This window comes from Ictidomys tridecemlineatus, chromosome X, assembly GCF_052094955.1.
Source record: "Ictidomys tridecemlineatus isolate mIctTri1 chromosome X, mIctTri1.hap1, whole genome shotgun sequence".
In the NCBI taxonomy this organism is placed as follows: domain Eukaryota; kingdom Metazoa; phylum Chordata; class Mammalia; order Rodentia; family Sciuridae; genus Ictidomys; species Ictidomys tridecemlineatus.
Genome location: NC_135493.1, coordinates 119,329,428 through 119,356,739, shown reverse-complemented (window position 1 = coordinate 119,356,739; position 27,312 = coordinate 119,329,428). Strand labels below are relative to the sequence as shown.

Here is a 27,312-nt window from a genome sequence, read left to right as displayed (position 1 = left end):
ACTATTGCCCCCAACATGCCAAGCACCTTTACCCTTTTCTCTTTGCACATGGTGAATTTTGGGGCTGGGGGAGAGGCTGAGTTTGCAGCCTGATCTTTTTCAATATCCATTTTACAGCATCTCCCTTAAAGATTTTCCAGACACTTGAACTCTCACCACATTCCTGAGACTGAATCCTAAGTGAGTGGAGCAATGATATGGGAATGAAGGCAGCGAGTGATATGTGGCAGAGACTACCTTGTCATAGTGACTTTTGTTTAGCCCTCAGGCAGGCTTTCTTAGTTGGGGTATCTCATTTGAACCTTAGATGCTGAGAATTATTTCAGTGACAATTTTTTGAATTCTGCCTGAGACGGTGCCTAACTATGTCATTATGAATGTGTAGGAAGAGAGGTAAGTTGCTATATGTGACATGTGCTATGGAGTGCTGGAGCTTCCTTTTCTCATGAAACTCAGGTTAGAAAGATGGCTACAGGGCATTTTGGGCTCTGTCAACTTTCTAAGCCTGACCTTCCATCATTGGTGCTGTGAAAACCTGATATTCTTATAATAATTTCTCTTTGTGTACAACAACTAGAATCCATTTTGGTAGCTAACAAATGAGACCTTTCTTTGATATAATAGTGTATTTGTTACTATGTGTGCTCATTGAATGACTGGATGAACAACCTTTGAATTCCTCTATTTTTTCCTTATACCAAATCAATCACCACACCCATGAATTTTTATGTACAGTGTCCCTCATAGTCTCTCCTTTCCTTAGATTTCCCAGGACCACCATTCTGATGCAGGTATTTCTCATTTCCGTCCACATTCCTGGGGTCATCTCTTAATGTTGCCATTTAGCTCTTTCACTCTTCATGTTACTGTACCCAGACCAATTTCCCTCCCCAATAAAAGAACACACTGTCATTTCACTTCCAACTACCATGCCAACTGGCTTCCTACATTAAGTCAAAACTCAGAAGCCTGGCACTCAGGGCCTCCTGTGATTGGCCTCACTTTCTCAGCCCAGCATGCTTCCTCCACTCTGCTCAGATGGGGACTGTCACTCTTCTGTGTTGTGATCTTTGCTCATGCTGTACCTACCACATCTCCTTCCCAGAAAACTGAATTACTGACTTCTTTTTACAATTTACTTATCAGGTTTATCAGATTTTACCAAATGTTCTTCCTGATATCTATGTTCCAACTGTTTTGTTTTCTGAGTATGTTAAGCACTGTTGCTTCTTTTTTTGCCTGATGTGCTCTTTTCCTATTTATTATACTCTATTTCCTCTGAGTCATTTTGTTTTGTTTCTTTTGCTTTTTGTAAATATATAAAATATTTGTACTCTTTATATAACACACATACAATGGTTAAAGAAAATAAGCAAAGGGAGAATTACAGACTGCTCAGAAATAATTTTTTTAAAATTATTACTCACTTCTAAAACCCCTTCCACATCAATATCTATCTCCTCCCAAAAGCCTGCTTGACTTTCTTCATCCTAAATACTCATCCTTTCTTAATTTCGATTCTTAGCACTTTATTACTGCCTTGTTTGCATGCTAGTAAGTGTAATTATCCACTGGAACTCTCTTCATTGAGAGCCATTGACTAACCTGTTAAACATGCACTTAAGTGGATGTCAAAGAAGCCAGACATTTCTGGAAAATGCTTAGAAGTATTCTTTCTCCACTTATTTTCTTTTTTATACCAAATTGCCAGATACTTTGTCTGAAAAAATGATAGTCCACAGCAGGTCACTGCTGTCTATTAACAAACCTAAAAGCAAAACCATTTCCAAGTCACTGTTGGGGCACTGTCATTGTCAATGGAAGCAGAAAGACCTCCTGTGGGGGTCTGCAGGAGCTCAATGAGAACACCTGCCACTGAGGAGTGGGAGTGGGGGCAGGGTGGCCTTGGATGTCCAGGACTGTGTCAGACTTGGAGCACCATGCCTCTCAAGACTGTGCCATCCGGTGGTAAAGATGATCTTGGCCGGAAACCATTTGATTGCAAGAATTAAAAATTTGCTCAAACTAGCTGATTTGATGAAGAGAATTGCAGTACATTTCCACTGTGTTATCATGCAGATACATCAATCAAAATGTGGCCAAATTTCATGAGGATGAGAGAAAGGAAGTCTCTGGGACTGACAGCTCTTCACTTGTCTCTTGTCACCTGTTAGCAACTCCAGGACCTCTCCCATTTCTACTTCTCTTGGTAACTTTTTTGAGTGTTTTTAAAGGGCCTGAAAGGACCCCAAAATCCATGTCCTTAGAGCTCTCTCACCCCCCATTGACCAAATGCACTTTCGGTGAGTTTGAATTCTCAAGTGAGTTTTTGGCTAGTCCTTTAGTTTGACAAAGGTGGTTGACCTTAGACCAAGTATTCATCCTTGGTACACAGCAGTGTCCAGAATTGGGGTTACATATTATAAAAATAAATACTTGGACCTGTCTTTTCAAGGGGACTTTGAGTAGAGTCTTACACAGTTTCCAACATTTCTATCATGAAAAGTTCAGTGTGCTGTATATATTTGAAATTCATCACTAAGTAAAAAAAAAGAGAACTCAATGTAAAACAATTATTTTTAGTTGTAGATGGACACAAAACTTTATTTTATTTATTTATTTTTATGTGGTGCTGAGGGTCAGACCCAGTGACTCATGCAGGCTAGGCAAGCATTCTACCACTAACCCAAGCCCCAAAAGAATTCAATTTTAACCTTTAGAGCTGTTTCATTGCTTTCTTCTAACTTATATAGTCAGTTTATCCTGATATGGAAAAGGAATCATTAGTTATTCTGAAAATTAGCATGTCACTGATATGTCATCAATATAAAATGAGAAAAATATGAATTAATTTGTTTAAGGTCTGTAAACAAGTCAGGATGGCACCTGGCAAATGTTAGAGTCTGTAAACAAGTCTGGATGGCGCCTGGCATTTTGCGAGGGGGAGTGGTTTGTGAAGTGGCACCAGCGAGCCATTAAGTGTGGAGATTTCTTATTGGTTGACTGCTGTATCTAGTTTATGTTAATTAAGATAAGCTGTGTGAAATGTATAAATACCACTCCTGTCCTACAATAAACGGCTCCCACTCCTGCTGTATCAATGTACACAAGTTGCTTGTTACCCGCCGGTTATTTTGCTGCAGCCGGACTGCGGCATTAATTTCTACTGTTCATTATGTGGTTATAGAGCAACCTTATCAGAGACTGGTCACAACCTAGGGCTTCAAACTTTAAAAAGCATATGAAAGAATTGAAGGAGGTTTTATGGAAAGCTAAGCAAATGATAAAAGGGAAAGAAAATAAAATGAGAGCTTCAATTGAAGCAAGATGATAAACTTAGTCTGGAGAAGGGAGGACAGAGTAACAACATGAGAATGTCCTCCAACATATGAAAAGGAAGCAGAGTTATGCCACACCCATCTATATTGTCTTAAAACAATATACAACAAAATATAGGCTTTAATGATAGCACAGACTCAAATGTTCAGACTTTACTGCCACAAGTAGAGAAATGTGTGGACTCTCTTTTAAGAATACAGTGTATAAATGTGTCTATAAGAACAGAATGTGGTGTCATAGTCAAGGACTATAATTACAGGGCTTCCCTGAGATTGCCTCAAGCTCTATGAGGCTGAAGTCTGTTCTGTTACACTAAGTAGAAATAAAAGACAAAGTAAAGACATTTTGTAATCATTTTTTCTTAATGAGTCATTCTGGGTATGACCAAATGAGTGGTGTTCTCAAAGGAACATTCAAAGGAGCAGCACTAGTCACTAATCACTGACCTTTATTTGCATAATGAGGATTATGAACTAAGGGCAAAAGCTAATTTTTTTCTTCAATAACATACAATTCTGAGTGATTCTGAGGGAAGAAAGGAAGGAGAAATGGATTTACCAGAAATGAGGAAAACATGGCAGAAGTTTCAATTAGAGAAACTGCCTGACTTTTTCATAGGTTGTGTGTGGTGTGATCTTTCTCCACCTCCCTATCCCTACCATTTCTTCATAAAATCATCACAAAATCTCCACCTCTAGTTATTGGATCATGGGATTGGATCTCTGCTATGATGCATAGAAAATGCTAAATGTAGCCTAAAGGTGGTTTTGGATGAGAGTTGAGCTCACCTCTGCAAAGTGTGCTGTGTTCAGATTGCCTATGTTTATCTACCCAACAGTGTACTAAGTAGACATTTTGATACAGTATCAGGACTTAGTCAGAATTTTGATTGGGTAGAAAAAAGACCTAAATTTTAGAGATAGAGTAACTGTATGACCCTTAGTGGTGTAAATAAGCTCTTTATGCCTTATTTTTTCCTTCCAGTGTGTATATTTCACCTACCTCAGAATACAATAATGCATGATTGCTTTAAAGGAAACACAAGCATGTAGTATTATAAGTCTCACTGCCCAATAGTGAGACCTATTCAGAACTGAGAAAGTGCTGGGAGCTGTGGCATGTCTGCTGCTTCTAGTGATTACTCAAATGTGGTCTTAGAATCCTGGGGGGTCCTGAAAACTCATTCTGCAGGGTCATAGGTCAGAATTATTTTTCTAATAACTCTAAGATTGTATTTGTTTTTTTAAAATACTATTATCTCATTAATGTTTCATGGAGTTTTTCTGGTGGCTATATGATATGTGATAACTCAACAGATTGGATGCAGAAGCAGATACAAGAATCCAGCTGTCTTCTTTAAGCCAGATCTTAAAGAGATTTGCAAAAATTTAAAACAGTGCCACTCTTCTCACTATTTTTTTCTTTTGTATGTGTGAATATTTTTCATTTAAAATGTTATTCATGTTAACATGGAATGGGTGTGTTGTCCTCAATTAATTATGTTTTTTTTTTGTTGTTTTAATTTCTAACGTAGTAAATACTAATTGCTGTAACTTATACAAACAAAAGATTTGGGAAGTCTTCCCAAAAAAGTATAATGTGACCCTAAAAATGAAAGAGTTTGAGAACTGTTGGACCACCATTCCACCTTGGCAAGGTGACTTTACATACAGTGTTTCATGCATATTAATTTTCCCTCCTCTCAAGGTCTTGTGGTTGGTGGTAGGACCCTCAGAAGACTCTCTCAGAGAGTACATATCTTTGGGATCTGTCCCAAACTGACACAAGACACAGCTGAACTGTGTATTTGGTTCCCTAGGCAACACTATCAAATCCAAGTCTCACAACATGTCCCATTTTTATGCTGTGGGGATTCTCCAAGGTTACTTATCTCTGGGTCCCAGAAATTGATGGTATTTTAGACTGAAGGAAGGGTCCTTAGGAAGATCTGGGCTTGACGACAAGGCCTGCTCTGGTATCATTAGCAGCCTTCTTCTGTCAGTCTCTTAACATATGCAGAGGCAGAGTGCTGAGTATTAGCTTCAGAATAGCAATTAGTGAGGCTCATGATGTATGTGACATACTTATGAGTTAGGTATAATTCGTGCCCCAATTTTGTATATGAAGAAACTGAGGCACATGTCTAAGTAAATTATTTCAGGAATTCATAGCTAAACAGGAGTAGGATGCAAACACAGGCCCTCTGGATCCAGGTTCTGTGACATTAAACACTACATTGTATGACCATCCCTTGGTGATTATAATTTCTCCCTTAGCAATATACTAGGAAGGACACATTAACTGCTATACTAAAGAACCAAAATTTACAAAAGACTAGTACAAAAGTTGTTCCATTGTTCTCTAGTACTTAGTGGTCTGGTAAGGGCTCTATATAATCACCCAGAGACCTATAGATGAGTTATCTGTAGCTCCATTCTTCTGTAGGCCCTTGGAGTTTTCTTGGTACAGATAGGAAAAGAAAGATTAAAATATTGTATATAGAAGGGTTTTATGGGCCAAGCCAACACTTTCACCCAAATTTTATAGCATCAAAGCACTCATGTGACCACACCCAACTGTGAGAAATACTTGGAAATAAAATCTAGGTGTCCAGTGAAGAAAGGGAAAGAATTGAACAAATAATTGTCATTTCTTTAATGAGCACTTTGAATAGCTTTATGTTAACTAATAATGCAGAGATTCGAGGAATATTGCCAGAGTCTGAGCTCAGAGGTCAACTGAGACTTTACAAGGCATATCAATAATTCTATGTTCCTGACGTGGAATAAGACCTACAGGGTCCAAGTTCTCAAATAAAAAGTATATATGGGCCTGGAGTTAACTATAAAAAATAACTTTAATATGATGGTTAACTCTAAGCAGCTCTCTTAACATCTTAGTGAAAATTAGAAAAATACATTTTTCTAAAGCAGTTCAGTGTTGTCTCAGAAAGTATTATGAGTAAATATTCAAATATATATTTAATATTATATGAATGAGACCATGATTGAGCAATGCACATAATACACACTGCATAAGGAGTGCTTGCCTTTATACTTTTATACTGGGTAAGGATTACTACTCCTTTATTCCCTATAGTTTATTCCAGGTTCCCAGCTGTCATAATGTAACACACCTAGAAACATAGTCAAGTCATAACTTGGTTTTCTTTAAATAGTCCTCTTCCTAGTTCTTTCCATTTATACCATGTGTTCAGGTATCTCTCTTCTTTGCTCAATCTTATTTGAAAAGAAAACACTGTTGTTCTAGCTTCCAGTTTGGGCAGGGTTCGTCAGCACACATTGTTCATTAGTATATAACATTGCCCATGTCAGGGTTTCTCAAACTTTACACCCATTGACAATTGAGGTGGATCATTCTTCGTTGTGGGAACTGAACTGCAATTATAAGATGTTTAGCACTATCCCCGATCTCAACCCATTAGAGTCCATCTGCAATTCTTCTTCCCAGGAATGACAATGAAAAATGTTTCAGGACATTGCTAGTTATCTGTTGGGTGGTGAAATCACACCTAGTTGAGACCCATTGGAGGCAAGTGACAGTATGGAAGTATAGTAATCATTTCCCAAACACCTTAGGTTAAAACACTTCTGGATGAGCTGTTGTGCTTGTGCTGCTTGAGTCATAGCAGAGGAGTCTGTTATTTTGATATCTTTCTGCGTTCTCTCCTCTCCCACCTTGACTACGAAGCCCTGGGACATGACCAAAATTCCTGATATGAACAACTTAGAGGAGGGAAAGATTTATTATGGCCCAAGGTTTCAGAGGTCTCACAGCCAACTCCACTGCAGAAAAATCATGGTGGAAGGGCTTAGTAGAAGAAAGTTTCTCAGTTCATGGCAGCCAGGAAGCAGAGAGGAAGGGGCCAGGGACAAACATAGTCCAAAGCTATGCCCCCAGTGACCTACTTCCACCAACCATGTTCTACCTGCCTATAGTGATCCACTCAGTAGCACATTCAGCTATCAATAGATGAACAAAGCAAATGAATTAACTCACTATTGAAGTCAGAGACGGAATCATCGCCTAAAAGCCCAACCTCTGAACCATACTGCACTGGGGATCATAGTTTCAACATATGAGCTTTTGGGGGGACATTCTAGATCCAAATCATAACAAGTTCCAAAGCAGGGTGTTCCCTAGAATACATAAGTGCTAGAAGATAAATTTGTTTCGTTCACAGTTGTAGCCATCAACATCTTACACAATGTCATTCACGTAGTAAATGCTCAGTAATGTTGAATGAAAGAATGAGTGAATCATGAATCAATTGAATGTACTCCACTGACAAGGCTAATTGTGTGGTTAATTTCTGTTTTATATAGTGTTTCCCATCCTATAAATCAGCTAGGAACCTTTTCACCTTCATTTCATTTGAGACAGTGTAAACTCTAGCAGCAGTCTCCCAACCTGGACAGATTTTTTATTATTATTATTTTAGTACTGGGGATTGAACCCAGAAGTATTCTACTTCAGAGATATATCCTCAACCCTTCTTTAATTTTTTTGTTTGTTTTGAGACAGGGTCTTGCTAAGGTGCCAAGGCTGGCCTTGAACTTTTTATCCTCTTGCCTTAGCCTCCTAAGTAGCTGGGATTACAGGTGTGCACCACTTTGCCTGGTTTGGGTGGGTTCTTAAATCATTGTGCAATCATGAGGGAATGCTTGAGGTCCCCAAGAGGCTTTCTACAAGCTATAAGGTCTTCCAGTAATTCCACAACGAGGCCTTAAAATTCTCCTCTGCTGAGTTAACATTGTTTGATATGACCACACCTTTCATTTGTGAGTCAGTATAGGCTATGCTAATTTCCTGGAATATTCTCCTGGAATCCAGACACCCTCAGATATCATGCACCTGAAGTTAGAAGGCTACCCCTTAGGTTTTACAAAATTGAAAAGAATCCACATGTGGAAGGCTTTCCTGGGATGTAACCAGAAAGAAAACAGTCTTTCTATTGGCTAAACTCAAATACTTTTCTCACTTTGTAATCTTTACATCTTCACACACAGCCTCTGATGTGCAACTGGGAAATTTTCCCTCCCTGGCCTCCCTTCTTAATGTTTTTTTTTATCCTTGGAACCTCTCTGGGGCCTTTCTGACAAATACATATAGGGTCATATGGGCAGGAGCTGTCTCTCCGGGCCCTATTCTGGAAGGGATCCAATGCATCCTTCTAGACAGGGAAAAGTCATCCATAGGAATAGATTTAGATCCTTCAGGTTCTTTGGGGTGGAACAGACAACCTTTCCATTTGTTAACATTGATAATTCCTCATAACAAGAATCCCATTGTTATTAACTTAAGAAAAAGAAAAGACACACAAAAGCCTCTTTCACCCAAGTTGAGGAGGGCAAGTATTGAATGGGGTAAAGCAAGTATTGAATGAGATGAGGATGACAGAAAATTCTGTCCTGCCATTCTGAAAAGCCCTGAAGTATGTAACTTAGTGGCCCTTCTCTATTCTCATGCTCCTGATTCCTCAGCTCTTTCCCATCTTATCTAGTGTTTTCTTCTTGCTCTTTTGGCATCCCCGCCTCCCTAGAATCCAAGGGCATCTCTAGGACCAATAATGCATGGGAGAATTTATATCACTCTGCATACCAGTCTGCTAACAATTGAGCTAACATTTTGCTAGATTACTTCTGGGTGATGGTAGACAGCCTCATAATAATGCCTTGCAAGTGTAACATTCTGTAATTAGACTGTCCTGTAATTAGGGAGTTGACAACTTAGCCACAGCTTGTCACTAGCCAGTGACACAGCAGGACACAGGAAGCACCATAGAGAAGGACATCTGTTTGCCAATTGATGGCAAGCATTCCAAGGAAAGCCAGAATGAATAGCATAGTAATAATAATGACAAAAGCAATAAAGCCATAAAGAGGATAAGAACATAGTTCTTGATGAGAGATGAAGCTGGTATCTTGGAAAGAAGGGACCATGGCTCTTCTTTCATCCTCTTGCTCTAAGGGATAGTGTGTGAGAGGTAGATTTTAGTGTCTCTCAAAAACAGACATATAACTAAGGATGGGTCTGAAATGTTGGTGGTAACTCCAGGAAGAGTGATAGAGGTCCCACCTCACATTTAAATTGGACTGATGGCACAAAAGAAAGTGCTTTAAGTGGTTCTGAAGAGAACAGGGAGTCTGATTAAAATAAATTATAGGGCTCTTAGGTTTTTGAGGAGCCAATGAATCCATCATCTCTGTCTGCCATTCCCCTAAACCTGGTGGGGTTTTGTTGTTGTTGTTGTTGTTTTACTGAATTACTTGGAGTCTAGTTTAGTTCCTAACTTCCACGGCATCTTCCACACCATCTTCCACATCTAATAGGCAAGTCTAGTCAACCATCCCATTTCCATCCCATCTTTCCCATTTTGGATGACCAGCCCTATTTTGGGCTGTTATCATATACTCTCTCACTGGACTGACCACCATATACCCCTGCTACTGGTTTTTGTACTCCAGGATTTCTTCTTATTATTCTTCATCTACCCAGAGCTCAGCTGATAAAGCTGAATTTCCCATTGAAGTTGTTCCCACCACCTCTGCTCTATATTCACCAATAGAGGCAAATTGTCTACTAAAATGGGATTCTGGGTATGAAATTTAACACCTGATTTCAGAATTCTTTTTATCCCTTATATCTTTAGTTTCTTTCTAACTCAGGATTTATACTCCAATTGAACTACTTGTTCAGTGTATCTTCCTGTTTTCATCTTCAGGACATTCTCTATTTTATATGATCTTTTCTCTGAAATTTTTTTCTGAATTACCATCCATACTTTATTTTTTTCATAACAGTTTATTTAACACTACATGTGAAATATTAGCATTTAAACATGGAACATAACATTATTAAGATATTCTACATTCTTTTTCATGCTAAATTTTTAAAATTTAGCATTTATGTTAGAACTGACTAGCAACATATCAAGTGACTAATAGCCACATGTGGTTATAGCCATAATACACATAATGACTTTAGTTATTTATAGCTACTAATTTTTTACTTTCCACTTTTTTATTGGTACATTATAGTTGTGCATAAATGATGGGATTTGTTGTTATATCACTTCCTAGTACTTGACCATCCTTCTCTTCTCTTATCCTCTCATGCCATTCCTCTACTTATCTCTCTTTGATTTTCATTCGATGGCCTCACTTTCTTTTCCTTTTTCCTAACTTCCACATATGAGAGAAAACATATGACCCTTGACCTTCTGAGTTTGGCTTATTTTTTAAAATTTTTTGCTTGACATGATTGTCTCTCATTCCATCCATTTTCCTCCAAATGCCATATTTCATTTTTCTTTATGTTTGAATAAAACTCTATTGTGTATGTATATTACATTTTCTTTATCCATTCACCTATTGATGGATAACTAGGCTGGTTTCACAGTTTGGCTATTGTGAATTGTGCTTCTATAAATATGGAAATACATGTATCACTATAATATGATGACTTTAATTCTTTAGATTAAACACTTAAGAGTGGTATAGCTGGCTCATATGGTGGTTCCATGCCTAGTCTTTTGAGGAACATCCATACTGACTTCCACAGTGGTTGTACTACTTTACATCTCAAGAGCATTGAAAAAGTGTTCCTTTATCTCTACATCTTCTCTAACATTTATTATTATTTGTATTATTTTTATTGGTTCTTTTTAGTTATACATGACTACAGAATTTATTTTGATAAAATTATAAAAACATGGAATATAATTTGTTCTAAGTCAGTACTCAGTACATCCCCTTCCCTTCCTTCCTCCCATCCACAGTTTCCTTCCCTCTATTCTACTGATCTTTCTGCTATTTACTTATAGTTTTTTTAATTTAGTGTCTTGTAGATGTGCATGTTCCCTCTCATGCTTTAAGGTCCAGGTCAGAAGGTTGCCCCCAACCCCTGCTCTCTGGAGATTTATGTTTCCCAGCCCCATGAGTCTCCCTCCTTCAAACATGGTTTACCTTCCCCATCTTCCTATCTCTGATGTTCATGGTTTTCTCAGTCCCCATGACCACTGGGCTGAGTGAAGTAGCTGTGATATATTTGAAAACTCAGTAAATTAGAAATTAGAATGCATGTGTGTAAGGATTGTTGCTTCTAGTTTGCTTGCTGTGTGATCTCTAGCAAATCACTTAACCTCCTAGGGCCTCAGTATTGTTATTTATAAATTGGAGGTAATAATCCCTGCCCCAAAGGATTGATAAGCCCGAGACTACATGTACAGAAACCTTTCTAAGCAGGAAAGCATTATATCAATGTGGAGTATCCTGATGATTATCTGGCGTATACTCTAATTATTTATATTGTTGCCTTACTGAATGTCTTATAGTTATTTGAAAAATGATTTTATGCTGTCCTCTCACAATAGTTGCTAACTCCCTGTATCAATTAGACATGCACTCAGTACAAGTAACAGAATATCTGATTATCCTTGGCTCAAGAAGGATGACAAAAAAAAAGAGAGATTTATTTATCTCCTAAATGGATATTTGAAGTCTAACATTCCATTTTGGCTTTAGAACACAGTATTTGGCTAGGGCCAAACTCTTCCTTGCTTGTATTCCACTATCCTCAAAATCTTCACTTTCTGTTTTTACACTTGTTGCCTCATGGTTGCAAGATGATGACTACAACCCAAAATTACATTACTTCATTTAGAGGCAGGGAACAATGCGGGGAGACGGGAGTACTAGATTCTTTTGGGGGAATGGGTCCTTAGGTAGTCTTGAAAAGGGCTTCATTTCCACATAGAAAGAGTGAGAACATGCTGGTTGAGCTGGCAACAGTGTCTGGTATAGCTCTAGAAATCAAGGTGGGTAAGAGTAGATTACCTCTTCACAGTGCCTAGTATACACTAGATGGCATATGGTAGATGTTCAATAAATATTAATTGAGTGAATTAAAAAGTAAAATAATAAATTAATATAGGAATGAGAGATCATAATCGTGGAATAACTCCTTTCAAGTCAGACATTATTGAACGTACATACATTTTACTTAAAGTTCACCCTTGTAATAGTCTTCACGATTAGAGCAATTTATCCATCAGGCAGAAGTGCTGTTATTCAAAGTGGTCTGATTGGTTTTGTCTAGTCTGGGGCAAAGGATCAGGAATACTGTGTCAGAAAGACAGTGTAACAGTGAGTCTGGATCTGAGAGTTTTAAAATGAGTTTGAAATATTAAAATTTCTCAGGCAAATATGAGGTTTTATAGTTTTTTTTAATATTGCATAAGAATTCAAAATATTGTTACAGGGTATGTCACATTAAGAATTCATATTCTGACAATTATACACCAGAGGGATCTTCTAGATGACCTCTTCCCCCTTTTCTTTCCATAATTCATCTGACAAAGGAGATTCAGAGGAAAAACAGTGATTATAATCCTACATTGGTAGACTTTTGGTATTTTCCTGAGAAAATTGGGTGAGAGAGGGTGGGGATAAATATGTAAAGGAAATGAGGTGATGTAATGAAGCCTAGTGGAAAGTTTATATAGCAAATATGTTTCTTGACCTGAATCAAAGTTCAGCTCACAGGGAGCTGAGCTAATAATTTTCTATTTTATAAATATATGATTAACTGGTAAAAGTTTCTGATCTTGAATGCCTTCCTGTAAAAACTAACCTTCTTGATTACAGGATGACCAAAGTAGATAAAATCTCAAAACATTATAGTTCTCTTGACCTTCAGGAAGATTCACTTGTATATCTACATTGCAAGAGAAGGGAAAGGGAATAAGAACATGGGAACTTGTTTTAACCTATTAAACTTATAGTTGAGGGAGTCAACCCTAAGACAAATTAAGTAACATTCTAAGGGTCACTTCTGCTTACAGATTTGGGAATGGGACCAAGCAGGACATGCTAGTGCCTTGTCTGTTGTTCATTCTAATGGCCTATATGTAAAATGTTTGAGTCTTCTTTAACATAATTAAATATAAGAAAAAAATTGAACCATACTGGTAGAACTTGAGACATTTTTATTCCATAAATCTGTATTCAAACGCTCCCCTTATGATGCTAGATTTATTACCAGAAAAAATGTTTCTCATAATATAATAATCATACTTACTAAGAATTATTGTCATCACTTAGCTTTTCTGGTCTCACCTTTTGTCATCCCTAAAATGGGATAATAATACCTTCTTTGCCTAACTTCCAGGGTTACTTCCAGAACTAACAGAACAAAAGCATTTAGAAAAATTGAACCTTACAAATGTATGATATCATTCATATCTTTATTTAATACTAAAAATAATAATAATTAAAACTAGCTTATCTTGTCTTCTATGTTCTAGTTCCTCCTCCATCCCCTGTAAAATATTAAGAAATACACGCAAGATAGAAAATTAAAGAAGAGAGGGGAGAAGAGTGGAAGGAAGGAAAAGAGGAAGGAAGAAAGAAAACCATCCTTTTTTTGCTATTGTTACTAGTTTTTTCCTAATTTCTCAATAATCTTTTGTCTTCAAATCTTGTATGAATCAGCCTTGTGTCACTATGACCAGAATTCCTGGAAAAACAACTTCAATGTGGAAACATTTATTTTGGCTCATGGTTTCAAAGGTTTCAGTCCAGGGTTGGATAACTTCATTGCTTTGGACCTGAAATAAGATCGTATATTGTGTTTGGGAACATGCAGTGGAGAATGCTGCTCAACTAATGGCCACCAGAAAGGAGAAAGAGAGACGGAGGGTCTGAGAGAAGATAAAGGCTTTCAGGGCTTGTCCCTAGTGACAAACTTCCTCCAAATAGGTTCTATTTCCCAGTCATCCATCCAGCTATCAATGAATTAATCCACTAATGAGATCAAAGCCCCCAAGATCCACTCATTTCCCAAAGTCCCCACCTCTGAACATATACATGACACTTGGAGGGACATTGCAGATTCAATCCATAGCAGATGACAAGTCCATCTCTGTGAATATCATTTCATTAATCAAAACTAAATTCCTCTGTAGAAGGTAAGTTAACATTTGTACTAAATTCATCATATTTAGTGGCTCATTTATGTGTCACAATTGCCCTTGGGTTTAGGCTTATAGATCTAACATCCTGTGGACATCAACTGGGCATTTTATAGCCAGTATGTGACAAAGGAATTTCATTGCTTTCCTTAAAAATTCCTGCTTCTCAGGCAGGCACCTCTGAGAATGGAGTTAGGGTCACCCCCATAACCCCTGACATACACGTTTGACATCTGAGAGGATTCATTGACTTCCCCGCTTTTGACTTCATACATAATCAAATATTTAATCCTGATGATTTTATCCCCAACATAATGTTCTATCTGTTTTAAGTCTGCCATAGATTCCTTCTATATTCTCATATTCAGACTTTTTAATGCTAGGGATCAAATCCATGGCCTCATACATGCTAGGCAATTGCTCTGCCACAGAGCCACAAACTTCTCCTGAGTGGACTTCTTATTTCCAGTCTTCTCCCCGCAACTTCCAAAGTATATAATTAAAGTATCCATCTGACAAGATCATCTCATACTTTAAGCCAGTCCATTACTCCCCAACACTAACACCATGGTTCTCAAACCATGTATGAAATCATATGAAGCCTACAGTAGTGCCTTGGAGGGGAGAAAATGGGGGTGCCATTTGGGCTGGAGTCTTAATTCCCTCCTCACTCAGAGAAATCTTATTCTATATTTTATTTTTGCATTGGAGTTCTTGGGAAAGAATTGATTTTGGACAAAAACATATATTTTTTTCTGTTAAAATTGGAAGCCCAATGACCAATAAGAGATATGTATGTATGTATATTGTATATATATATATATATATATATATATATATATATTCCATGATATTGCCCCTGCCTGCATCTCCAGTTTCATTTCTCATTTTTCTCTTCTATTTGTAGAACCAAGCAGCAACAGAGTTCCCACTTTGCCTGCATACACAGCAATTTTCCTTGCCCTAGACTATCTTCTTATGTTGTGTGCCATACCACAAAAGCCCACTAAATCCCCATCCTTACCTGTAGGATAACTAAATGTAATACCCTCTATGACTTGACATCATCACCTCTAGGAAGCCTTCTTTCTTTATCTCTAGTTGCCCTTCCTCCCCCAACAATCTTCTATCTGTAAGACAAGAACAGTGGCTTCTGATCTTCACTTTTTTTTTATAAATATGTGTGACTCTAAGGAATTAACTTTACTTTTATAAGACATCATTTGTTCATTTATTCATTCATTCATTGATCCTTCCCCCTTGCCTTATGTAGCTTACATTCTAGTAGGAGAAATAATAAAGTATCTTATGGTATGATGTGTGATGGAGAAGAATAAAACAAAGATGAATAAACAGTACTGGAGAGTAGGATTTTTCTATTTGTTACAAAAGAAAGACTTTTCTGATATCTAAGAAAACTTTCCTGGCAGTCAGAACAAGTTCTGTTGGGTATTGGGCCAGTGGGCAAAGCAGGGAGACTATAGTTAGTAAGTTGTTGCATAAGTGGCAGTGGTGGAGTTGGTGAGATACGTAAACAGCATGGATCTCTTTTGAAAGTGTAACTGCAAGATTTGATGATTGATTTTTGGTGAAGTTAAAAAGGAAAAGTCACAGGTGGCTCCTGGATTTTGGAACTGAGCAACTAGAAGGATGGAGTTGATATTACAGCTGAAGACTGGAGGGAGGGGTCTTCTCTATGGAAATTAGTTTTAGGATATGTGAAGTTCAAGGTACCTATCAACATCTGATGGAGATGTTCAGTAGATGATCTGTAGTAGAGAAATCCAGGCCAGAGATATACATGTGGGAATTGTTGCATGTAGTTGATGTTCAAAATGATAAAACTCACTAAGAAATAAGCATAGACACTCAAATAGAAGAAAGTGTAGGACTGAACTCCAGGGCATTCTAATGTTTTCATGTTGTCAAGATGAGACACAGTGACAGAAGAGTAGAAAAGAAAATATTGAGAAGGAGCAAATAGGAAAGAAGGAAGAAGAAAGAAAGCCAGTACAGTACGGTATCCTCAAAGCCCAGTGAAGAAAATGTTTCAAGGAAGAGTGAATGATCAGCTGAGTGAAATACAGTAAGGACCAAACATTGGCCGTTAGAGTTAGTTAGCTACATGAATGTTACTGGTTACATGGACAAGAATGGTTTCAATGGAGTGGAGTGTTGATTTTAAGGGTATAAGAAAACTGATGGAATAGCCAGGCAGGGTGGTGTATACCTGTAGTTGCAGCTACTCGGGAGGTTGAGGTGGGAATGTCACAAGTTCAAACCTAGCTTCAGCAACTTAGCAAGACACATATTCTTTCAAAAGTGGTGGGGGGAAGGCTGGAGATGTATCTCAGTGGTACTGTCCCTCAGTTCAATTACCATTCCCACAAAAAAAAAAGAACAAAGAAAAAAGAAAACAGATGGAAAAGATGCAGGATACAGTGGGATAGCAAGTACAGAGATTGATAAAGAAGTTTTAATGTAAAGGCCAGAACAATTGGATTTAGCTGAAGGAAGACAAGTGTGGGGGGTAAGATAATTTTTAAAAATGGATGAAAAGAGCATTATTGAAGAAATCTAAGAATGACCTAGCAGTTCAAGGAAAAATGCTGATGTAGGAGAAAGAGAAAGTATCGGGATGGGGGCCTTGAGCAGGCAAGAGAGGTGATAATCACGTATCAGGAGGGTCAGCCCTCTCAGCACAAGAGTTCATGGACAAATGGGAGAAGGCAGAACATATGAGCACAGAAATAGGTAAAACTCTTCCCATTTTTGTTTACCATCTTTAAACCAGAGTATTTTAAAAATAACATAAAATAATAACTTTTTCTTTATTATTTTTTCTCTCTGCCTCCCACAACCAATTCATCAACAAACCTTGTTCAACACATACCCCAAACCTCACCACTGTTTGCCACTTCCTTGTCATGATCCTCTCTGAGCCACTACCACTACTATTATAATAGGCTCCAAAGTCATTTCTGTGTCCCATGCTCATTTCCCTCAAGAGTGGTCATTCAAGATATAAATTGGACATTACCACATTGGTGCTAAAATACCTCCTAAGTCTTCTCATTCCATGGTAACAGTTGAACAGTTTAACTTGACCTGCTGAGCCCCATCCAATCTCACCACTACAAAGTCCTCCAGTCTCATTTCTATGAACACAATGCCCATTTAAATTGGCTGCCTTCCGATTTGTCAAACAGACAATAGCAGAGACTCTATCCTTGTCTGTCTTTGCTGTTGCATATGAATGTTGAGTGACAGCCTCCTTCCTGTCCACCCTATCACACATTAAATGTTGCCTCCTTAGTGTAGTCTTTCTCAACCACTTGATCTACATGGTCACTCACTTTTAATCAAAGTGACAAATTCTCTGCACAACTTTATCTGCTATTTTTTTAATTTAAACAATGTTTTGTTTTGTTGTTTCTTATCTACCTTCCCTATTACAATATAAGTTCTATGTGAGCAGAATCTTGCCTGTTGCCTGGTCTATCTTGCAGTGCTTAGAACAAACAGTCCATGGTATATAGGTGAACTGCTGTAAATATTTATTGAATGAATGGCCACCTTGCTTTGAGTTGCTATTGTTGTCAGGACTGAGGCCAGATGGTGGAGAAATGCATGGGGCTCTCTCTATTACAATTTGCAGCAAAAGAACCTCATTGGCTCTCCTGTATGGAACATCCAGCCCAATAGCAGATTCCCAACACCAGATTTAGATAAGGCCTTAACAGTGATGTAGAAATCCTTCCTCTTTCCTCTGACAAATCCCCAGAACATAAAAGATACCTCATCTTAGGGTTTTGTTGACCAATTAGGAAACAGTTTGATTCTTAAGCAATAGGGCTCACCTTTGATAAATCCAAGCAGATGTTTTAACTTTCAAAGTAGTGATGTCTGCACCCCCTCTCTTGAGAAGTGAACCCAGTGCCTTGTGCATGCTAGGCAAGTGCTCCACCACTGAACTACACTTTCAGTCACTTTTTAAAATTTATTTTGAGACAGAGTCTTGATAAATTGCCAAGGCTGGCCTCAAATTTGTCATCCTCCTGTTGTAGCATCCTGTATAGCTGTGATTACAGGTGTGTGCCACCATGTTTGGCTCAAAGTGGTCATCTTAAAGGCTGAAATTTCTCCTAACAGTAATGTCAAGGGTTAAGATAGTTGTGAAAACCCTAGACTTAGCCTCCATGTGCCTAATTCAAATGTAATCCAATTCCAAGTGTTCAGTCTAGGTAAAGTAGGTATGTATTACTATTTCTATTTTACAGGTGGGAAAACTGGATCTTAGAGAAGTTGCAGTCTTTCTTCAGATCTGATGACCCTAAGTCACTTATTCATGAGCACATTCAAAAATGTTTGAAAATTTGCCTGCTTTTCAGAAATGACCAAATGTCACTTAAATCTATGAAAAGCAAATTAAATAGATTTTCAAGACTAGGAAATATGGTTTGTGATGGGCAAGTCTCTGTAAGATCTAGAAGGGGCCTTAGAAATTATCCAGGCTGGAGCTAAAACTTCAGAAAATCACAGAGATTCCCAAGATCCCACTCCTTGGCTTTTGTTTATTTTAGGCTGATTCATTTCTTGCTAGAAAAAGAAGCCTCTCCCATGCTCTGCCACACACACCTGGCACAGACAGAGAGGACAGGGCTGAGAGAACAGGTACTCAAATATCTGCCTGTCTGCCAGGATGCTCAAAGGTATAAACTGGCGGTGTTAGCATGTTTCAGGGGAGCAGATTCTTCCATTTTTACATTAATGAGAAACAAAGGAGGAGGAGGAGGAGAATCTCTTTGCTTTAGAAAATGCTATCAATCCATTAAAAAGCACACTAGATAATTAGTGTACCAGAGGAGCATAAAGACCTGGAGAAGCCAGTCATTCCCCTGGTGCCTATTTTGTTGTGAAGCATCAGCATCTGCACCATTCATAATTGTAGTGTAGAAATTGGCACAGGAAGAAGCTGAGTAGCAAGCTGTTCCAGGTAGAACAGATGTCTTGAAGGGAGGCTGTCTATAAGTAAATACAATGCCTATTTCCTGTCACTTTTACTGTTTTGAATAAGAAGCAATTGGTACCTAGAATAATTCCTTTTATAAATTTTTTTGGTGCTTAGGGATTGAACTTAGCATTTCATGCATGCTAATCATGTGCTTTAGCACTGAGCTATATACCCTTATCCCCTAATAATTCTTGATTAATAGGGTATTCTTTTTAAAAAAAGGTATCTAAGTTGTCATGCTATCAAAAAGAAGCACTTTTTCAAAATACATTCTCTAAAGCCATCTCTGTAGTCCTTTTCTCCCAATCAAGAGCTGGTCTTGTGATACCAGATGATGTTGCCTCAGAGATAAAGGAAGGTGTTGGTGACCTCTCTATTGAGAACGGGTAGTAAGGGTGAAGAGAAAAAAATAAACAACTGAAAAAAATGAGAGGGCCTTACTTCCATCATTAACAACCCAAAAGAGGACAAAGGATGCAGGAAAAAGAGAGCAGTGGGAAGGGACAAACATCCATGAGGACATAGAGGCTTCAGAACTCACAGGGAATGCTTGACCAGCTTTTATTTGGCTGTCAATTGAATGATTCACTCAACAAATATTTATTAAGGGCCTTCTACATCCAGGTAACTGTTCTAGGCATTTGGGATCCATCAGTAAAAACAACAAAGCAAAAAAAGAAAAGAAAAGCAATAACAACAACAAAAACAAAGATCCCTTTCCTTATAGAGCTTTCATTCCAGTGGAAGATTCAGATAAGAAGCCATAATGGATTTTGAACTACCAAATAAAGTTTCAATTTCAAGCCCTGCTTGGACTTGAAAAAAAAATACATGATCTATTGTGCTGGTGGGTGATAAGTACTATGGAAACAAGAAAGCAAAATCCCAAAATAACCAGTTAATGGGGACTTGTAGTCCAGGATGTGAGGACCTTGCTCTTTTAAATAGGTTTTTCCAAACTTGGTATTTTAGAAATGATATTTGTGCAAAGACTTCATAGGGTAAAGAACTGTCCATGCAAATATCTGAGGGAAGAGTATCCCAGGTTGAGGGGACAACCATAGCAAAGAGTCTTAGGTTGGATGATATCATCTACAGAGTTTGAAGAAGAGAAAGGAGGTCTGTGTTGCTGGAGCCCAGTGTGGGGAGGGGGCAGGAGGAGAAGAGTGAGAGGCAGAAGTCAGAGATGGAGCCTTCTTGGTTGTTGTAGGAGTGCAACTTCATCTCAAAGAAGAATGGAGAGCTTTTGCAGAGTTTGGATCAGACAAGTAACCTTATCTGACCCAAGTTTTAAAAAACATCTCTTTGGTACATTAAGAATGGATTATGGCATAAAAAGAAAAGATTTCTCTTTTTTAAACACATTGCCTTACTTATGTGACAGGGTTGCTATGAGACTCAAATGCAAAAGTGCTTTTAAAATTATAAAGCACAGTGAAGACCCAAATCATAATTATTTTACACAAACAATAGGGGGTTCAAAAGCCAAGGTCTCTCTTGCCTTCCTCTGATCCATGAAAAGTAACTGCGTTCATTAAACTGGTCTGCGTGCAGGAAGCTAAAGGAAAATTGATTCTGTTTATTCAAAAATGTGATTTTATGCCCGAGTTTGAAATAATTTAGATTGTGCAGATTGCTACTGATTTCATGTTTAATTATAAAAGAAATGCCTTAAAAAACGTGGAAGTACTAGGCTTGAATATTGAAGACTTTAAATATAACAGCAGACCAGTATAGGAGCAGAAGTCTGGGAAGTTTAAATCTATTTCCTTTTCCTTAATCCCCTCAGAGAGCTAGACGCACTGGCTAGATCCTCCAACATTTCGCGGGTGGTATATTTTCTTTGCGGTGGCCCTGCCACCAACTAAACGCTGCTGGGTGGGAGCACTTTGTGCGGCCAGCTGACCTTCAGAGAGTCTGGGGAGAAATTTTAAAGGCTTTTGGAGAAGAGGCCTTGAGGCTCCAAGAGAAAAAAGAAGAGAAAGGGGCCCCAGGAAGCCCAAGCCTCCCGGGAGATTGAATGAGTTAATGAACGGGCGTGATTGTCCAAGACAATTATGTAAAAGAGAAGGCGAGGAGTTCTAAATGGCTGCAACTTGGAGTTTACTCTGCCTAAGGTGAGTGTTTGTGTTTCTGTGATTTTGTTTCTCGGGCAAGGTTTTTTGTTTTTGTTTTTTCCCCGTTTCCAGTCTTCACCCACCGCTCAATTAAAAAAAAAAAAAAAAAAAAAAAGCAACTCGCTCTGCCGGCCAGACCCCTCATTCTTATCCCTTCTCTTCCTTTAGCTTCTGAGCCCCAATCAAATTAGCCTCTGCACCACAGCGCCTGGGACCCTCAGCGCAATCCGCCTCTAGTAAAGAGCAGCTGTGTTGTGTTTACCGCGCCCACCCGCCCCCCGTGCCTCCTGCTGTTGCCGCTGTGGTGCCGCTGTCCAAAGAACACACCTTCCTGGCCAACCCAGTTGTCACATCTTGCCCCAGCAGTCGGTGGGGAAGCAGTGGAAACTCTGCGCTCTCCAAATTGAGCCCGCTGCGCTGTGCATCTCCTTTGCCTTCCCCTGGACAAATTATCCAGTCTCAGTCAACCCTGCTCCTTCCCTAACGCTAGTTTTGTTTACTGAACAAACCAAGGCTTTGGGCAGCCTGCGGTTGCAGGGCTCCCCTTGGGTTTGGGGAGACAGGGTAGCGTTCATGGTCCTCCCTGGTGCCACTGACTGTTCGACTAGATCTTTCAGATCTGGAGGCACAAGCAGCGGGTGACAGGAGAGTGCCCCCTCCCCCCCAGGCGGATGGGGGTGGGGAGAGGAGAAGGGACTCGGCTAGGGGAAGGAGGCTGGGAGGCAGCTGCAGTGCCGTGAGGGGTGCGTGCGCGTGTGCCAAGCTTGCCCGCCGCCTCCAGGCTCAGTCTGTGCTCTTCGGCGTTTGGGGCACAGGGTCCCAAGGGCCAGGGAGCAGGAGCAGTGCCCCTCGCCTGGCCTTGCCTTCGCAGGGCATCGGGTCGTCCCCGGGCGGAGCGCACGGGGCGGGGCGCAAGACCCGGGCCGCTCTCCCCGCCCCCTCCCCGCCGCTCGCGCCCAGCCTGGCTCCCTCTCCATTGAGTTTTCCCAGCGCCAGCGCCCATCAATGGTCCTGCTCTGGGATGCACTCGCAGCTCACGGCCGGAGGGGGGTAGCAGCCGCCGCCTCCAGGTGCAGGCTCTGCCCGGCCGCCGCCGCCACCGCCGCCGCTGCCACCAGAGCCCCAGGCGCGCTGAGGTCCCCGCGATGGGGCTGCTGAGGCTGCCGTTGCTGGCGTGAGAAGGGGCAACAAAGTCGCCCGGCTCTGGGATCCCCCGCTGCCTGCATGGATGTCTTCAGCTTTGTGAAGATTGCAAAGCTCTCGAGGTAGGGGCCGCGCCGGTTTTCTTTGCACCTAGGGCCGCTGCCGCCTAGGGCAACTTGGTGCTTTATTTTTCGGGAGGCTTGGGAGAAGAAAAGCTGGACAGAGCAGCAGGGTTTAAGATAAAGCTGAAACCAGGTGGCCAGGGGCTGCCGTGTTCAACTTGTTTCTAACTGACTGGTGGGGTTTGTGTGTCCGGCTGTAGAGCACACAGAGAGACACACATGCTCCCCCCCAGCCCCCAATGTTCAGGGCAGTTTGTCTTCCCTTAGGGAAAGCCCCAGTGGTGCTTGGGGTCACATGTATAATTCAGGGCCAAGAGAAGATGGTTGTAATTGCTACTGCTAGGGAAAGACAGGAGTACTTGAAGTGTGTGTGAGTGCCTTCCGAACAGCAGTGACTAAAAGTGCCCCCCCCTTCCTCCCACCCCTGAATTAGACCTCCACACCCTGGAAAAGTCAGTTTGTAGGTCGACCCAGGTGTTCCCACCAGGGACCCAGATGGCAAAGCCATGGAGATAGAAGAGAAAGACTTTCAGCCTTTCTTTGAGAAACTATATATTCTTAAGCCTTGAAATATTTAGAAATTTGCCTCCAAGTAGCCATGTTGTTGAAACTGAAGAAAAACAATCTAGTGGGGCAGATTTCTCCAGCAGTGCTGACAGAAGAGGAACATTTCCACTTTGGGGCCTCTAGATGTTACCTAGTCCTTCTGCTCTTGCCCTAATGTGCTTCCAAAGTCTGCATTGAACAAATGAAGTAAGGTCTTATGCTGGTAGCATTAACTGGGAAGAGCCAGATATGTGAGGTCTTAGAAAACCGTTCCTAATCTTCTCTGTCCAAGTCTCTGCAAGGGCTGGCCCTCTGCCCCTGGACCTCTGGGGAGGTAGGAACAAGGAGGTAGACAGTTGTGTTTTTACAGGCTGCAGTTGAAAGACTTGCTTGCAATACCGAGAGACTAATTCTAGGTTTTCTTTCACTCTTTAGTATCAGAGTGAGATGTGTTGATTGCATCAGGCAGGGATGAACAGCCTCCAAAAGCCTGAGGCAGAAGAGTATGTTGACTTTGCTTTGCTAAATTCCATCTGGGCCATCTCAGAACCTTTCAGTTTGGATATTGCCATTCAGATGGGCCTCTCTCCAACATCCACAGGTCTTTGTTCTTCCTAATCATTTTCACCTGCCCTCTGTATTCACATGGGTCAATCTTCAGGTTAAACAGATTTCTCCAGGGAAAGGGGGCCTATGTAACTTCCTTTGGGTAGACTGGTGATAGGTAAGTAAATATGTGCTCCTTAGAGCCGCCCACGAGAGGTCTCTGCAGATCAGAAGATTGATGTGTTAAGCAGTGGATGATTGTAGTGTAGCAAATTGTTTGGTTTTACGTTGATATGGTAGAGGGCCATGGCTTCACACCACTGTTCTATTAACTTCTTGTGTGCTTCTGCCTATGGCTGGATTATAAACAGCTGTCAAATGATGAACCATAGTAAGCAAATAGCCGTGGGCAAGTTTAGAGATTGTGTGGTGCCCTCTGTGTGATGGACAGAAATATCACTAAAGGAAGAGAGAAGTTCCACTAAGAGTATAGTTTAAGTGTTAGTGGCCTGGAGTGCTAAAACCAACAAGATTAACAAAACATCTAGACCTCCAGTGTAGTCCTTTAACAGGAGCTTTGGAGAGGTCAGTGCTGTGTGTCAGGGGAAAGATGTTTTATATTAATGTTAATCAATTCTAGCATACTTTGATGATATTCACAAACCTGAATATTTGTAAAACCCAAGCCAGGCTGTGTAGGTGGGTAGAATTAGTATCTTATTTTAAAAGAGTGTTTAAATTTTAGTAAATGAGAATGAATTTCACTTTCTGTCCTTCTTGTGATCCAATGGAGTGTTTAGAGAAAGAAAAAGGTGCATATGTTCTGAGCCATTGTACCAGTTAAAAAAATCTACCATCCACAGGAATTCTTCCTTTTCTTCATTGTGAGCTTAAGGATGGTCCCCAGGCTGAAACAGAGACACCTTTGGAGGGCAATTGGCCTGCAGAAAAACATTTGCAGCTGCTGGTTTCTGCCCTTGAGGGAAGAAAGTCTTCAGCATGTGTGTTTAAAATACTCACAGAAATCAAGTTGTTTTCTCAAAGGTGAAGTATAAAAGTGCTTACATGGCAGGATTTTCCTGATTTCAGAATGGATAATCTTCCTAAAGGATTTAGCTTTGATCTACGTGGTTACTTGAGTGCTTAAAATTCTCTTGGTTTAGAGGCAAACATGCATAGTTTTCCTGGATGTTAGCCTTGTCTTTGGTTCCTATGAACTTGAGTTTCTAAAGGTTGATTCTAAAAGCATTTCCTGTAACTGATATTTGCCAAGTGTCCTATCTGTGAGTTAAGACAGTGGTAATTACAGAGCATTCCAAGAGAATATTAATCCAAACAGGAATTAATAAACTACACATTTGGCTTTCCAAAGTACATTCAACCATGTTCACAGAATCTGTGGCCCTTTAATCATGTGAAAAGTCAGAATTCAAATTACCTCTCAATTACCCAGTGCCATCTTTTGATAATCACTTAAAAAATTATTGCCAAGCATCAGAATAGCTGGCAAGTGGTTGCAGCCCTTTACACCATCTGTGTTAGTTGTGACCCTTGATCACATCCTATGTGGGTGGCACAGTGTGTCATGGTTCTATCTGAAGGTGTTTTTTACTTATTCTTCTAATTTTCTGGTTATTAAACTGCTTATAGTTTACATGCAGTGTAACTTCTTCATCGTTTCCCTGGTAACAGTTATATATCATTTTCCATCTTTGTAGATGAGAGCATTACAGATGATTGCTTTATAAACCAGTAATAGTATAAAACTAGGCATATATTTTTATTGTTACTGCACTTTGTATTGACTATTTCATTCGTAAAGCAGATGCACTCTTTCAAATGTTTATAAAAGAATGTAGTTCAGTAGAAAAACATATGATTATGCCCCTTTTGCTTAAGAGAGGTGATTTGAAACCCCAAATTCATACAGGTATTATTTAACTGAGCAATGTGTTCCTGAATTGAATTCCTGACTTCTTTTCGTTAAGCACTCTGAGATAATGACTGGGTCCCAACTATTAATATGAAGATATTTCTTACAGAACTAGGTACATTTTGGAGGTGCTTTATTTTATATTTTCTGATAGCTGCATGGGTTATATTGTGGTATATAGAAGTGACTAATAAAGTGTTAATATTGTTAAAAGCATATTTGAGGAAGAATAAAAGTATGTACTTATGGATTCCTTTGTTTTTTTATTTAGATACTATGAAACTTCTATTTTTTTAATTTTTGTATTATTCAGAATTAAATATTTCCCAGGGAAATGGAGAAGTTAAAGAAGAAATACAAGAGGTCAGAGTTTCCCATATCCTTTATTTTTACCTGAGTAATTACATTAATATTGCTGATAATAGTGAGCTCTGGAGGCTAGCAATGAAAAAAAAAATATTCTGGATTTGAATTTTATTAAAAATGCTACTTACTCCTCTTCTGAGCCTTTCCTGAATTCTGCTGATTTTTGTGTCTGTCAGGAGGTGAAATGATGGAGTTTCATAACAGAACTAGATTCCTGTTTTAGGAATGTTTAACTCGTGTTTCCCAGGGGTTGTTAGTGTGCAGCTGAAAAAGTCTAGTCACTCTTGGTTTGGGAAAGAAGGCATGTAGTTCAAGCTTTGTATCATTTCAAGCCAGTATGTCTGTCTTTCTGTCTATCTGTCTTTCTCTTTCTGATAAGTGTATTTCACCTTCTTGCTCTGAGGTTTACCAGAGAATGTCAGCTTCTGTGAAAATCACTTGTGCTTTAAATGAATAACCTGCAAGTTCTTGTCTTCTGCTTATGGACCATCCAGGTGTTTGTTATCTCCCTTACACACACACACACACACACACACACTGTTCAATGTTATTAATTTATTCTTTATTATTCCACTTGGGGTTTACCATAGAAGCTTAGCTGTGAGAGAATATACGTTATTGATGAATTAGCAATGTTTATTTTCCTTTTGCTATTTGGGGGATTGAATCCAGGGCCTGGCACATGCTAGGCAAGTGCTCTATCCTGGGCCCCTAGAAATTTATATTTAAGGAGTGATTTTGAAAACAAGGATTTAACACTTGGCATAATAAGAAAAATTGATACTGTTTTTTTGTTGTTGAAACAGTAGTCCTGAAATTTACCACTGATATACCATCAAGTGATCTTGAACATTGAAAGCTAATCATATTGCAGAAATAAAATTATGAATAGGTTAAACAAAGGGTTGGCAAACTATTACCTATGGACCAGATCTGGCTTTCGGACTGTTATGATACATCCTGTGAGCCAAGAATGTTTCTTTATTTTTAAATGATTCAAAAAACAAAACAGCAAGAAAACAAAAGAGTGATAAGAAATTTAAATTTCACTGTCCATAAATAAAGTTTTATTGGAACACAGCCATACTTATTCATTTATGTATTGTCTATGGCTGCATTTGTTCCACAACCGCAAATTCAAACAGATGCCACAAAGATGCTATGGCCCACAGAGCCTGAAATATCTACTGTTT

At 39.4% G+C, this 27,312-nt stretch overlaps 1 protein-coding gene across 5 annotated transcripts in view; it reads left to right on the top strand.

Moving 5' to 3' along the window:
* Positions 1 to 27,312, top strand: part of Frmpd4 (FERM and PDZ domain containing 4) — a 786,938-nt gene that overhangs the window by 211,591 nt on the left and 548,035 nt on the right. For 2 of the 5 annotated variants that reach the window (XM_040286794.2, XM_040286821.2), the window contains exon 1: positions 21,142 to 21,463. The exons of 1 other annotated variant lie outside the window; for it this stretch is intronic. In XM_040286794.2, the coding sequence (XP_040142728.2) occupies positions 21,432 to 21,463 (32 nt within the window). In that variant the 5' untranslated portion in view covers positions 21,142 to 21,431. Of the gene's footprint in view, positions 1 to 21,141; positions 21,464 to 21,957; positions 22,729 to 27,312 lie in introns of those variants that run through there. 2 more of the 5 variants (XM_021722697.3, XM_040286809.2) reach the window with 2 other exon arrangements.